Source organism: Vicugna pacos, chromosome 5 (assembly GCF_048564905.1).
Source record: "Vicugna pacos chromosome 5, VicPac4, whole genome shotgun sequence".
Classification (NCBI taxonomy): Eukaryota; Metazoa; Chordata; class Mammalia; order Artiodactyla; family Camelidae; genus Vicugna; species Vicugna pacos.
In genome coordinates, this window is record NC_132991.1 from 52,700,491 (window position 1) to 52,715,896 (window position 15,406).

Sequence of the window (15,406 nt, forward strand, 5' to 3'; positions counted from 1 at the left end):
CTTTTTCTGTTTCCTCCAAAGAAAGCCTTTTCTATTTTGCTAATGAAGACTCTGTGAAATCCGTGGAGTTTGCTGGGGCGTGTGCCTGTATTTTTTTTTTTCTTTTTAAAAGACTGCTGTTGTTGCTTCTAAGTGCACCTGGATGTCTAATAATATGTTTTATTTATGAAGCCACCCAAGGAGTCTAAAGGTTATTGTTATTTTATCTTTATGCTTATATATTTTTTAATATTTGCATTAAAATATTTCCATAAAAATAGAATGTCACCATGATATATATCAACACATATCAATCTAGCTGTCTCTCTCTATATATATACACAAATATATCTCAATCTGTATTTCAATATATCTATATGTAATTTTGCCTTTTAAAGCAAGGATATAAATACTGATATCTTTACTATAGAATGGCCAGCCTATTTTTCACATGGAACAACCTCCCCATCATGTGGACTTTGAGGATATTGCTACTGAAGTCAAAATCATGCAATTACAAGCATGAATTAGTTTTTTTTTTTTAAAGTGGAGCTCCTAGTAGATTCTTATTTTTATAGTTCATACTACTTCAGTTTTTTCTATGTGTCAGTCAGTATTCTCAGTATCTTACATGGGCCATTTCATTTAATCATTCCAACAATCCTATAAAATAGTCTTATTATCTCCATTTCATAGATGAGAAAACTGAGGCTTATCTAAGATCACAGAAACTGTACCTGACAAAGTCTGAAGTTGAACTAAGGGCCAAATTCAGTTCTTGGGTAAGATATTTCTTGCCTCAGGTCTTTTACATAGAATTCAACAAGAAATAATATATGGACAAAAATAAAATAATAATGTTAACTTATGCTAATTGAGAAACAACAATGTGTTAAGTACTATCTAAATCCTTCAAATATTGTTCGTTATTATTTTACTATTCTATCAAAGACTTTGTGGTGAGAAGATACAAAATGTTAACAGCTACCAACTACCAAAGACGTATTATTATGCATTGAGGTCATTGTTGCTAGCTTATACCATCCCCAGTATGAATCATCAAGGCCATGGAAAACCACCTAGGAAGTGTGAGCTTTTCTCCTTAGCCCAGTTGGTAAGATTAGCTACTATTAATATATCTCTGCACCAGCAGACCCATCTCCCCAAGGGTAGATAAGAGACAGATGGGGAGACAATGTTTTTCTCATATAATTCAGATTCGCTTTTAGTATGCTATTAGGAATTAATTAAGAATTAATGCACTCCCCATTTGTCTGCTTTGAGAAAAAACACAGATGATTTTTTGGAGTCATGGAGATCTAAGGTGCCCAAAAAGTGAGTCTCATTTTGATTGAATTAATTAGAGATGTTATCTGAAAGGATTAATTCAAACAAACAAGGACAAAGAACAAACTTTTCCTTCCTGCCTTCATTCATTTATTCACACCTGCAATGTTTAAGTCTCAGAGCTTCTCTACCTTAAAATCTGGCTGCAAATATATGATGTGGAGAGCCCCAAATTTCCCTCAGAGAGGGATATGAGATGTGTTCATCCAGAAAAGGGGGTCTGAAAGTTCTGACCAGAGTAATGGGACAAGGCTTTCTGGGAGAGCTGGCACACATGCAGAGCCTTGGAGGAAGGAGGGACAGTGACAGGTAAAGAGGGCAAAGGAAGCAACAAAATCCACGCAGAGGAGGCATTGTGTGCAGAGGGACAGCAGAAATCCAAGAATAGCAATGGCACAGTGAAGGCAATGGCTAGAAAGATAAACTGGGGTTGGACTGTGAAGGGCTTTGAATATTAAGCTACCGGGTTTAAGCTTGAGTCGTAGGTCAGCGGTTCTCAAAATGAGATCTCCAGTCCAATAGCATCAGCATCTCCTCAAACTCTACCCCAGACTTATCCAATCAGAATCTCTGGGGGGTGGGGCTTAGCAATCTGCAGTTTAACAGACCCTCCAGGTGATGCTGATGCATGCAGGCTTCAGGCTGAGAACTGGAGCTGTAGCCAGCCCTGCTAAACTGTACGTGTGCTGTGAACAGGTGACAGGTATACCATGTCCCCGGTCCTCAGGGTGGCTGGGCAGGCCCTGGGGAAGGTGGAGCTCCCAGGGATGACTGTCACTGGCACAAGCAGCCTCACTTTTTTATGCTATACACAGTAGGTGTGGACCTGCAGGGCAAACCTGCCCTGTGGCCTGTTTTGGTGTGCTGCTCCCATACCCCAAGCTCAGAATGGCTCTTACATTTTTAAAGGGTTGTAAAGAAAGAAAAGGAAGAGAAGAAAGAAGAAAATGAAGAGGAAGGAGGAGGAGAAGAGCGAGGAGGAGGGACAGTATGATGGAACCGTGGCCTGCAAAGCCTAAAATAGCTGCTTCCTGATTCTCTACAGAGAAAGTTTACTGACCCCTGATGTAGACAAGGAGAAACTGTCTTTGAGAACAAGGGTGATAGGTCCAAAGAAAGAACGAAGGAGATTTAATCACAGTGTGCAAAAAAGAAAAAGTGAAAAGAGCTGGAGGCAGAGGCCAAATGTGGAACACACATGAGATGGAAAAATCTAAAACATGCAATCAATGCTCTTTGAATAGAAAGAAGAAATGTGACTTTAATACTTATAGGAACAATAAGACTTAACTTTTAATTGATCCAAGCACTGTGTCATAGACTGTGTCCAGTTCAACAGCCTCTTGGGTTTAGTTTGGTTTAGTTTTGAGAGAGTAGAACAGTGTTGAGATCGTGAACTGCAGAGGCTCTTGTCTGGTGTGGGGAAAAACAGCCTCGTGTTTAAGTGCTTAGTGGTTGCACAGAATTATCTCCACAATATTTAATTATTGTCTAGACCAGTGATATGTATAGAAATCACCCAGTTATCTTCTTAAAATGCCACTTCTAGTTTAAAAGGTCTGGATGGGGCCTCAGAGTCTTCATTTATAAGAAGTTCCCAAGCAGGGACCACACTTTCAGTAGCAAAGATCTGGACTGAACACCAGTAGTTATTTGAAAAGCAAAAATTTAAGGTCACACATTAAGCATGGGAAATAATTCCTCCATCCACGGAAATCAAAGGCACCTTTTCTGCTGTAATGTAATACATGATTTAATTGGTCACCAAAGCACACTTACCCCTGCTGCTGGTCACTGGAAATTCTGCCCTCTCAGAGTGGTGGTTTTTAGGGACAAGTGCCTGGATGGGGAATAAAGAGTAGGATGGAATAAAGGATAGAAATGGAAGGTAATGGATATAGTGGGTGGAGACAACCTGACCAACCCTCCCACAGAGTCCGGAGACAGTCTGCCTAATGGTTTGGAGGGTCATACACAGACTTCGATTCCAGGGTCCTCAATAGCTGAGTGATCATACACAAATTCTTCACCCTCCTCTGCTATGGCTCCTCATCCAAAGATGGGGATAACAAATTCGCAAGGAGAAGTTACAGGGAGTAAAAGAGAGACTGTCAGAAAATTATATAATGCGGTAAAGACTATAATAAGAACTAAATACTTGACTCTTTAATTATCAGAGATAAAAATGTATCAGCTTGAGATGCAAAGGAAGCTCCCCAACTGCCAACTGTTAAGGAAATAACCTAGAAACTTAGTGTTACTAAAGGACAAATAGCCCCCAAAAGAGCTTTAAATATACATGCTGGTTCATATATAGGATTTGTATCTTAAATATTTGGAATTCTCCCCAAAGAAATGACAGGTATGTAATGTGGGACATTATTAGGTGTTCACTTTTTGACTCCAAAATGTGTATTTTCATTACTGTTTAAGGCTTGTACTAAATGATGGGTAAGTTTTATGATATTTAAAAAAAATCATTTAAACAGAGGATGCAAGGCTTAATGTAGCTTCCAAAGGAAATAAGTGTTTATATCTAAATTATATTTCAAAATGAAAATATGGCCTTTGAAAGCTTTTTGATAGTAGGTGAACATTTGTCATGGAATCACATTCAATGTAAAAAGTTCAGTGCAGTGTTGTGTATCTGATGACTAGATAAATGTTTACATTTTCATCACGAATGCTTTACTATCATGGAGACACAGCCTGAGGGGTGGCACATATTGTGCCAATTACTCTTAATTCAGTTAATTAAAACTCTCTAGGTCTTCACTTTGACTTGACACCCTTTGCTTTATTATTCTCCAGCGTTACCTTATTCACACTGTCCTTCACAGAGCTGTTCTTTCCACTGAGCTTCTGCCTCATCCTCCATAGATGCAGTAGAAAGAAAAAAGATCTTCAGTGCCAGAGAGACCTAGAACCAATTCCAGTCTGGAGTATGCTGCTTGAGACTCACATGGTAGACAAGGCTCTTTCTCTGAGACTTGGTTTCCTTACTCATATCGATAGTCACTTTGCTGGATAATTGAGGATTAGAGATAATATTTGTTAAGTGTTTACATGGAGGCTGTACATAGAAAATGGGCAATGAATATGAACTTTTGCTTATTATTATTTGTTACTGAAATGTCAACTCCAATGCCATCCATTCTATGAAGTCTTCTTGGAAGCCCTGAATTTAGAAGCAGTTTTTACCTCCCTTAATAGCCAGAGATGCAGGTTATGTGCAGCTGGTTACTTTTACACATGGCCTTTTAGTTATTTATGTGTATAGATTATCTCCTCTATAAAATAGGAAATTTTTAGAGGAAAGATTCAGGTTTCCAGAATCCTGTAGGCACCATGCATCTAGCCAGGAGCTTGCAAATAATGGGACAGTAATAAATGTTCAATGAACAACAATTCTTTCATAGAGCAAAAATCACTTCCTTGTAGAACGCTTATCAATGTTTTAGATGGTGTACTTCTAATTTTTCCCTGATTTCACCAACCTTTCAATGCCCCACCAAGTTGAATTATATCAGGCACCAAATATTTCACAATATTTTCCCTCAAGTATAATTTATTTAACAATCATATATAATAGGAAGTACAGATAAATACAGCAGAATAAAAACACAAGAGTTGTAGCTTGACATGTGACAAATTAAATAAAAGAGATACTGGTTAAATAAAAAGGCATATGAAATTATTCGATATATGTTTGGTAGCTGAGGATAAAAATGCAAAGCAGGACATTTAAGGTGCAGCAGCCTAACTCATCCATCCCTCCCTTCAGGATGGATTCAACATTGATGTTTGCAGAAGGGATGGGCACTGGTACCTCCACTCTGAACTCTCACTAAATGAACACAAAGTATTGGCTCTCTTAGAGAGAGAGAGAGGAATAAAGAAGATACAAAGGAGAGAAGGGAGGGAAAGGAGGGAACAAGGGAGCGAGGGAGGCAGATTGGGAAAAGAAAAAGTGCATCAACAGCGTGACAACTCTTCTGAGGAAATGGAGTGTGTTTTCTCCACTCCCTTGGACGTTCAGCGCTCTGTAAGTTACATAACCTGGAAAATTAGGTTAAAGCCCATATACAGAAAATAATGAATTCATTATATTCCTCTATTTTTAATAATAAAGTCTATATATCTTAAAGTATTAATAGGAACAAAGTGGACATGTTGCCTATGACAATTAAAGAAGCAGTGTTTCGATTTATTTCTTTGTTGAGTGATTCTATAGCTTTATCGAAAGACAACTGGCTCAAATAGGAACAATAGTACTAGGACTTCCCAGATAGATTCTATTTTAAATGCAGAATATGTTCTAGCTTGTAAATAGCTACTTAAAAAAGACATTAAAAGCAGTAGTTGCAGTTTCTCCATAAATAGAAATAAGAAGTCCATTGTCAAAGGAGAAAAAGTCACCATGATGTACATATCTATACATTCTCCCCCAAGACATCATTATAGATCAATCTTTACTGCTTACGTTTAAAATATCAATTGCATTATAATGTCTATGATATAATTATTTAGCTGTGTCCTACATATGATTAAGGTGAAACAAAAGCTAAGGACCTTATTCATAGAACATTTAGAAGCATCTTATACAGAGTCTATGCACAAAAATATCTTAAATTAGAATGATGCATACCTAATATGCATATAGAATATGGCTTACACATTAAAAGAGATCTAAGTTGTGAGTTATAAAATCCCACTGCTTAGACTTAAAAGCTTCTGATTGCATCCATTTCCAATATATTGCTTAGCATTGTGGAACCCAGGGAAGAAGCAGGTGCAACAGAAAGGCATTGGGATGGACATAGCCACCTTCACTTTATTCTTTAATCAATGACTACTCTCTACTCTTGATTTTTTCCAACCAAATTTCTACCTTTCACAAAGACAAGTTCACTTAGTCTAACAATCACTGAAGTGTTTATACAGTAAGGTTACAACACCTAGTTGTGCTTGACCTTTCTTGTCAGCTAATAACATATAAAGGTAGTTCTTCAGTTTACAGCAAAGGAAAGACTCTGCACATGCTCAGGCAAAACATGACAAGGAAGCAGAGTCTCCATGGGTTGCAGTTTGTTTCTGTGTAGTAAAATTATAAGGTCACATCAAACAATGTTATCTGTACAGAAAAGTGTGGGCTTCCACTTTCATAGACATTTTTGAATATACACACCCATACACACACACACATAAGCACACACACTTTTCACTTATTCCTTGGCTTGTAATACATTTTGTTACATCCTGATGGGATCAACGCCCCAGAAGGCAAATTCCGTTCTCAGTTCTAGTGTCTGTCTCCAACAATGGCTGAAAGATCTTGTTATCTTGGATCGCAGGTAATGTGTGACTTGTCTTGTGACCACGCCCATGTAGGTGATTCATTAGTGCTCCGAAACCATGAGGATGGATGCAGGCTGGTCCACTGCTTTCAGGGACAGGTTTCATGGCGGCTTCCCAGCTTAAGAGTTACAATGAAGAGTTGATCAGCTCACAGAGCCAGGGCTCTGATGCTCTATGGTTGTCACAGGACTTCAATCACAGCTTCTGGGCATTCCCACCTCTCATTTTGTTCCCATGTATTTAAAAATAAGGACAATTTAAATAGCCTCAGAGCTGCAAAAAATATTTTTCCATAATTTTGTTTTTGCTTTCTTTTTACTTAACATCTTGAGGAATTTGTAGCTACAGCACTGTGTATAAAATAGTGCAAGAAAGTGAAGTTTAAAAATGCCTCCTCTTCTGCACATGTATTACATAGCCACCTATGCTATAACTGGTTTCAAAGTGATGAAAATTTAAAACTGTCCAACTTTTGTCTTAAAAATGTATCTGGTTTGATTGAAGAAGGCCAAATTGTGGAGGAAGAACAATGGCAGAAGCACTGGCCAAAATCTCTGATAGCAACTTTGAGTGTGTCTATTTGGCTAGAATTACTAGCTCAGAATTTATGTTCTTCTTATTAATTCCTAAAATAAGCCCATAAAAATAGCCTGTTCCAAGTGTGTGTTGAAAGAGAAGAATATAGATTTGTGGAAAATTGAGGATTTAAGATATTTTAGTGCTGTTCTCATTATCCTGAAATAAAATCCAGATGAAAATGAAGATCATGTTTTGGTCATATACAGGCATCAAAAACTGTGTGGCAATTTCATGCTGGACTTTATAGCCCTTGTCGAAAATAAGGGAGTTATCAGTAGGTAACAGATGTTCATTTTATATCATTTGGAATTCCTCTTCCTATCTCTTGTGTGTGTGTATGTGGCTTTATAGTTTGGATGGAGGGTATGGAGAGAAATTTCTGGTGCTAATAGGAGACAATATCTTTAAAATGTTTAATATAGAGCTGTATTTTAAAAATTTCTACCCACTTTGTGGCTTGATTTCTAGCCACAATTCATATGCAAAATAATCACAATCACTAACTCTGGAATTGTTGATAGGACTAAATGAAATAATAGATATAAGATGTTCATCACAGTGCCTGACACTGAGTTACTATTAATAAAACTATTATTATCAACTAAAGAGTCTTACAACCAACTCAAGGAATATTGAGAAATGGATCATCTTAAAAGCTAATCATGTTTTAACTCAGTCATATCTAAAGCAACATTCGAGGAGATACTGGTAACATCTCAAAGTCTCAGTATGGTACCCACGGCATTTTTTATTGCCTCTACCATCATGCCAACAACAAGACTCATTATAATACTTTTTAAAGGAGACACTAAGACATCTCCACTAGAAAAACACAGTCCTCCCTTCTAACTGCCTGCAGCTTATCTGTTGGCCCAAGACAGTGGTTCTCAAATTTAGCGTACAGAACTAGAAAAACAATGAATTGCTAAAAATTCAAATTTCTAAGGCATCACTCCCAGAGTGAATAATTTGATAGATCAAAGGTGAGCCCTAGAATTTTTAAAAAGGGAACCATAGATGCAAATGTCCAGGGATTTTAGCAAACATTGATGTTTGTTTCATAATATGCACTTGCTTTGTTATTATCACCTAGTGTAAATGTTCATAATTCCTACATGAAGTATAAAAAGAAATCATTGTAAAACATTTGTATTTTTTTCAGGAAGTAGTAGAAGAAACCAGGATTAAACTTCTCCATAGAAGATTGCTTATTATTTTTAAAGGACTAAAAGGTCTCAGTAAATATAATTTTTATTGATGAATGAGTCAAGAACTCCTTAGAAAGGTAAATATTTAAAGTTTACCTGTTAAGGATTTGTCTCAGAAAATAAGAGATTTTCAAGAAAAAATCCAGGAAGACATTTACATAAGATAACTTTTTCTATAAACCATCCACTTCAGAAATAAGTTTCTCAACTGAAAAGTAAAATTACCTCTCATGTTGAAAATGACAGAAGCCTTTAAGGTATTTCAAACCTATGAATGTGTATCAGCATGTTTTTCTTCAGCATTTACTAGATCTTCTGAGTTTTTATGAAGATCAGGTTCACCTGAAAAACAAGCAAACAAATAAACAAAAACAAAATAGGCCTGAGAAAAATCCTAATAAGGTCAGGAAACTGAAGAAACTAGTAAAATGTTGAAGACTGGATTTTACAATGGATTTTGCGGCATGTTTCTCCAAAGATACCAAACATCTTCTTTCCAGCCTGTGGATTTATAGAGTTTAACAAGTCATCTCCTGGTGGTCATACAACTTTGTAAAGTTGCAATTTAATCAGGGAATACAGAAATGAAACAGATGAGACATGTTTAAACATCTATTAAATAAAACATAAAATTATGCATGTTTTTCCTGAGTACTTTTAATTGAAACAAATTCTTTTAAACAAACCCTCTAATGTTCAGTGTCTTTTACCACACATTGCTTAGTTGCTATGAATTTAAAACAGATGTGTATAAGAGAATGTAGTGTTTAAGATAAGACATCATCTGCCAAAACAAACTAATGGAATTTATAATCTTAGAATTACTCAGCTTCTATATAAACCTTAAAAAAAATTAGTGTGGAAAATGTTCCAACATTTCTAGAGAGGGTGCAGAGAATCTATCAAAAATAGAAACATAAAGAAAATGTACAGATAAAAGTCTTATTATATAAGAAAGAAAGTTTAAAAATTAGTAGAAATAATTTGAGTCAATTACTAAGAATATCTTGATATTTCAGAAAACAGTCATATATGATAGAATGTCCTTTCTGTCCAAAATTTGATTGAAAATATACTTATAAACAATTAAACTTTGCACCAATTAACTTTGAGATAATCTCTTAACATATATTGTAAGACTGTATGGTCTCAGGCAACAGATTTTTACTGAGTTTATAAAATTAATGAACATATAGAACTTATGGGGTATTATCATAAAGCAAAAGTATTTTGTCCCTTACTTTCTCTTTAAAATATATTCAACAGGAGAAACGTATGTTCTGTCCCAGGTTCAATCTTTCAGGTAGTATTAGTACTTTTCCAATAATTCTTAGATAGTGAAAACATCATGTGATAACAGTAAATTGCCAGTGTCATAGGTCTGGTTGCATATAATACATGTCAATCTTAAAACAAAGATAAAACTTCTTCTCAAACTTGGGTTTGTTGCAGAGCCCAAAAGTGGTTGGTGATGGGGGCATGCCTGATGTTTCTTTCACTTCTTGCTTGTCTTCCAAGCAAGCTGGCTACCTTGAACTCCTGAACTGAGCAAGGGCGAGAAGGCTAAGAGGAGCAGCAAAGTTCCTACTTGACTGGTACCACTGTAGGATGTCTTTGCACTCACTAGACCTGGCAGGTGTTTAGAGGTGACTCCTTCTCCTGTGACCACATTCATGGGACTGCTTGTCAAGGACCATGGGTGGAGACTCCTTACCACCTTGGTATGGACACTTAAAACTCTGGTTCCTTTACAATGTCCACAGCCCCTGGAAACTTGTTGGTATATCTCCAGCTTCTGTCTGCTGCTACAAATGTAAGTAGACCACATTTGGTTCTCACGAAATACTTGTTGGGCCTTTATTTCCAAATGTTACTTGAGGAAAGACTGAAACCTACACAGCTTCCTCTCCTTTGGCTCATCTGTCACCATCTAACCCTTTAGATCTCTCCTATAAAAGCTAGATTCTAATCCCAATATCCCCTTAACTTCAAGCTCCAAGGGTGGAGCTCTTTTCTCTTGATTTGAGGTGAAAAGGGAGGCATTTCTACACCTTTCTCAATAGCAGAGAACTCATTAAAGAAATCCTCCTCACAAATCCTATTTTGATCATCAACAACCTGACCCTTTCAATTGTTTGAATTGGGTGAAGGTTATAAACATCCAATAACAGCTTTTGAATCTTTGAAATTTCTGCTTCATGAGTCAATCTGTTTCTGACATTTATCATCTTAGAGTCTTAGCTTGAACTTCTGATCTGATATCCTGCTATTTGTGACTAGATTAGAACAGAACAAAACAGACTAGAATAGAACAGAACAGAGTGAAAAGAATAGACTGAGTTAAAGGAAAGGAATATAAGTAATTAACTAATTCTCTCGTTCTCAAAAATTTTGAGAATCTTTACAATAGGCAAAAGACATTGAGGTTCACAAACACCAAAAACTCTTATTTCTAGCAGATGAAGAACTCACCAGTAACAAAAGCATGGAAGAGGAGCAAAATATCAAATAATTACAATGCAGCAATTACAAAAAAATCCCCAAATGATACACAGACTACATCCAAGAGTAATTCCATACATGAAATTAGAAAAGTAGCAATTTAAAACTACAACCAACTCAAAATGAAGAAAGCACTGAAAAAAAGTATGTTCCTTGAGACTGTAAAATTCCAGATGTTTTCAGGGGCACAGATACAACATTGCCAAGCAATTGCATGACAGCCAGATTGCCTAGGAATTAGAGTCCTCCCTAAATTCAAATCATATTACTTTTAGTTAGTAAATCTTTAGTTGTAGAAGACTTTACAACTAACTTGGATAACAGTACTTGGAAGCAACCCTTAGGCTTTCATAAAATAGAAAATCATATCATATTGATATCATCCTGTCAGAAAACAAGAAATGATTTGGATTCTTCAACTCATTAAAGATCATCTTAGATCATCTTCATGGCTCAAGAGTGATCTGTGTAAAAGACCAACCATCCATATAGTCCAAGGTTCCGAACATTTTTGAGTCATGGGTGAAAACTAAGACCTTTCTCAAAATAAAATTCATAAATAAATGAAATGAAATACATAGACTTACAAAGGATTTCACTTACAATTAAAATATAATTATCAACATTTTAAAGTAATCCTAGTGATGTAATACAGTAATATATATACTTCCTTATTAATGCATTAAAATAACAAGGCCTAGCTGCAGGTCTATTATCTATGTAATTTTGAAATAATGATATCAATTGATACTTCAAGGTATCTCCATGAACCTAAATACATTATGAAAATATTTATGATTTCTATTGGTGACAAACACAAATACCACAAATGTCTACAAATGAAGGATATCCTAAATTTCAGTTGGAATTTCATTTTACTGAAGAGACTTGCAAGTTTACATGCATAGGAATCTATCCCTTAGGAATGAATGCAATGGGTCTTTTAAAGCAAGTGCACAGAAGCTTATTTGATAGCCAGGAAAAAAGGTAGTGAAAGTAAAGAAACTTAGATAATTCTGTTCATCCAAAGACTTTGAAATGATCATTTAAACCAGTTTCAAATTTTAGAATTGAAAAAACAGTAACTTGCTGGAAACATAAGTTTTTCTTTATAAACAGAGTCTAAAGTCAGCAAAGTGCAGGGAGGGGAGGGGATAGTGGTCATAGGAGAGATAGACCTACCAAAATAAAAAGAAATCCTCTAAATTTAGCTAATTTAAGATCTTAGCTTGCTATTAGAACTTATTATTATTATTATTAATTATTATAATTATAATATTAGAATCATAGTATGTTAGCTTCATAGATGATATAAATAATACTTGCAGGGAATAAGGCACACTACCAAGTGGATATTAGAGACTCCAGTTGTCCAGTTATGTTCTTGTATTTAAAAAATAGTCTGTTAGCATAAATTGTTATATATTTGAAAACATAACAATAATAACACTTTGTGAACAACTGGTGGCTGGTGGGCACTATTTTAAGTGCTTCACTTGTCTTAATTCTCTGAATTCTCACAGCAAACCTATGAGGTGGAAATTAATGATTGTAGTAAGTGAGATGAGGGTTAAGTCATCTGCCCAATATTTCAAGGCTGCCTAGTGGCTAAATCTCTCTAACAAAGTCCAGCCACAATCTTGACCTTTAGTATCACCATTTTCCAAAGTACAATCATTCCAATACCATATCTATATGCTATTCTCTTAGTTACTAGTATTTTTCTTATACAGTCTTTGAATGTACTCTCTTTTAAAAATTAGTTTTGTCTTATATGGTAAATTCTGAAGAAATAACAGATTTGATATACCTGTTATGTTTTTTAATACACAGAATTCATAATTAACAAAAAGATCATTTCTTCTGTAGGTATAAAAACACAGTAATTGATTCAATTTAATGATTTATATTTGCATTCATATATTTCTCCTTTGGCTGACCCAACAATCCCTGCATGTGAGTAGGAAAACCATCACCATAATTTCCATTTTTGGAATGAGAAACACATGATCAGAAGGGATAACTGACTGCTCCAAGGCACCACAGCCTGGAAGAGTTTGGGAGACAAACTGCCATATTATACCTTAAAAAAATACTCTAGTTAATTTTCCAGATTTAGTAGTAATAGCAAATAGTGTTTGAAAAATACTTAGTATAAAATTGGTTTCTGCAGTCTTTTTAACAGAAATATTAGGTCTGAGTTATACTGCATTCTCATCTCTTCATAAGATTGCTGTGTCTAGCAGTATTTCTTCATGCAGGCAGATCTGTCTAGATTGGTTCAGCTTTACTTTTGATCCATTTATGTAGCTTATATTGCCAATAACTAGAAGGAACTGATGATCTAGGATTCAAGTTACAGTTATTGGAGAAATGTTTAGTGTAGGGTAAATCACAGCTTCTGATTCTAATCAGTGTTTTTGCATTTGTATAATATAATTTACCTTATAGTTTGGGAATAAGAAATCTTCAACACCAGGGGAAAATGCTCAATTTAAATGTATCTTAAGGGGAAACAGTTGCATATTTTCTGGTTGAAGCTAAAATTTTTGGCACACATGAAGGTAATAATAAACAGAAGGAGGACTGAACACTAAAGAGAGAGAGAAGAAGAAAAAGAAGGTGAGGCTGCTGAAGAAAACTGCACCCCTTTCCAAACTTGTTAGTCCCAACCCTTAAAGTTAGAAGTAACACCTTATTTCATAAAGTGTTATGTAAGATACAAATCAAGAGATGACTAAATTTTTTTTGATCCACTAAAGCAATACAAAACACATAGATTTATTTACATTAGCAAACTCCAGAATGACTCTCAGTGCACACATAGTAGGCACCTAAAGACGTGATAAGTTCTACAGGTAATCTCTGGAAAATGAAAGATCTCTATGTATATTCATTTGCCATTCAATGAAATTTCACTCAACCTGGGGAGGTAATCCCATATCAAAGCCGGAAATCTCAGTGTTGCTCCATTGAAACTAGAATTTAAGTAGGAGGTAGTAAGCTGGCTCCTTAAAAGAGTTCGGTCTAAAAATGGGCCTAGAGCCTACGTATGTTTCGGTGGCGTGAGGATAGGAATGTTCTCCTAATGAGGAAAGTGGAGAAGTGAGGTGAAGAAGATAGGAATGAAAAAGATGTGCTGAGGAAGAAGTGAAGCCCAGTTGAGAAAACTTGACTCAGAGTCCCTTCACTGGCTGAAGCGATAATTTCTCCTTCAGTGTCATCCTTTTACCTGTTGAAATGCTCTTACTCACAGACAGATTTTCTTTGATTGAATCACATTTTTAAAAAAAATTATCTTAGAAGGTAGGGAAGCTGGGAGGGTAGCAATGGAGAAAGAAGATCTAGGCTAGTGAAATGAAGCTCATTCAAATCATACTTTGTATGCTGTAAATAGTGGTAGGAACCAGTTGTGCATTTTTAAGACTTGGCTCTTAGAACCAATTTAATGTGAGAGGCAATATGGGCCTTCACTAGTTTGTCAATCAGGGAAAAGATGGGATGAAAACTGAGTCTGAGAGGTGTGCCAAAAATTCACATTTTAAAAATATTTGATAAGAGTAAAAAATACATGAAGAATACCCATTTTAGGTATTCGTCTGAAATAGTTTCAAAAGTTAAAACTTGGGAAAAAAATTGTAAAATGGTAGAAACATTTTGGCTTTGCTTTTAGTATTCCAGTTAATTGGGTTTTCTATTTAAAACTAGATTAAGAAAAAAGAAAAAAGATTTCAATTGCTTTCAGTAAAAATGTTCAAGTATGTCAATATGTAAATTCACTTTTGTGCCTAAATGGGGAATACTGAACATAATTGAACATGTTTTAATGATAGATAATCCTGCAAAAAGTCCTGAGGGGCATTGTTCTAAAACAAGCCATTAATTCTCACTCTCCTATATGTGCAGAACAGAGTATCATTCATGTTTACTGGCTCTAGGGAATTATTAAAAGATCAATTCTTGATTTTGCTGCCTTGTCACCACTTCTCAATTTGAAAGTTAAAAAAAATAGTTGAAGGGTCTACTTTTAAGGTGGGATTTTATAACATAATATTACTTACTATCTGACATTATTTCTCAAATTGCTCAACTTTAACAATGTCAGAAAGAAAAACCAATGAGGCTTGCACATTATACAATTTCCTACTTACCTGCAATCTCTGATCTACAACTTTCCATCAGGTTCTGAGTGCTTGTGTTTTAAAACAGACTCATATATGGCATGAAGAAGATGTGATCAGATTTACAATTCTGGCCCCTTTTATATAAAATCTTTAGAAAGATACAAAACCTTTAAATTTTAAACTCATTAAAGTCTGTCTACATGTATTTTAAAATGAATGTGCCATTTTATATTGATTTATTAAATCACAAGTGATCTGTGTAAAGAATATAGATTAATGAGTAATAATGAAAAAGTTTATTATTAATAA

At 35.3% G+C, this 15,406-nt stretch overlaps 1 protein-coding gene and 1 long non-coding RNA gene across 10 annotated transcripts in view; one reads left to right on the plus strand and one right to left on the minus strand.

The window, feature by feature from the left end:
* The window catches only part of PDE1A (phosphodiesterase 1A), a 323,372-nt gene that overhangs the window by 12,293 nt on the left and 295,673 nt on the right, over positions 1 to 15,406 (minus strand). For 7 of the 9 annotated variants that reach the window (XR_012072711.1, XR_012072712.1, XR_012072710.1 and 4 more), the window contains 3 exons: positions 8,697 to 8,813; positions 4,144 to 4,349; positions 3,106 to 3,166 (listed from right to left, as the gene is read on the minus strand). Coding sequence is in view for 1 of the 9 variants with exons in the window: in XM_072961261.1 (XP_072817362.1) it covers positions 8,740 to 8,813 (74 nt within the window). In the remaining 8 variants the exon portion in view is untranslated. Of the gene's footprint in view, positions 1 to 3,105; positions 3,167 to 4,143; positions 4,350 to 6,130; positions 6,803 to 8,696; positions 8,814 to 15,406 lie in introns of those variants that run through there. The other 2 variants (XM_072961261.1, XR_012072717.1) reach the window with 2 other exon arrangements.
* Positions 1,942 to 9,115, plus strand: LOC140696417 (uncharacterized). Its single transcript, XR_012072721.1, has 3 exons — positions 1,942 to 2,029; positions 2,236 to 4,291; positions 8,426 to 9,115. It is a non-coding gene; the product is annotated as an uncharacterized lncRNA (long non-coding RNA).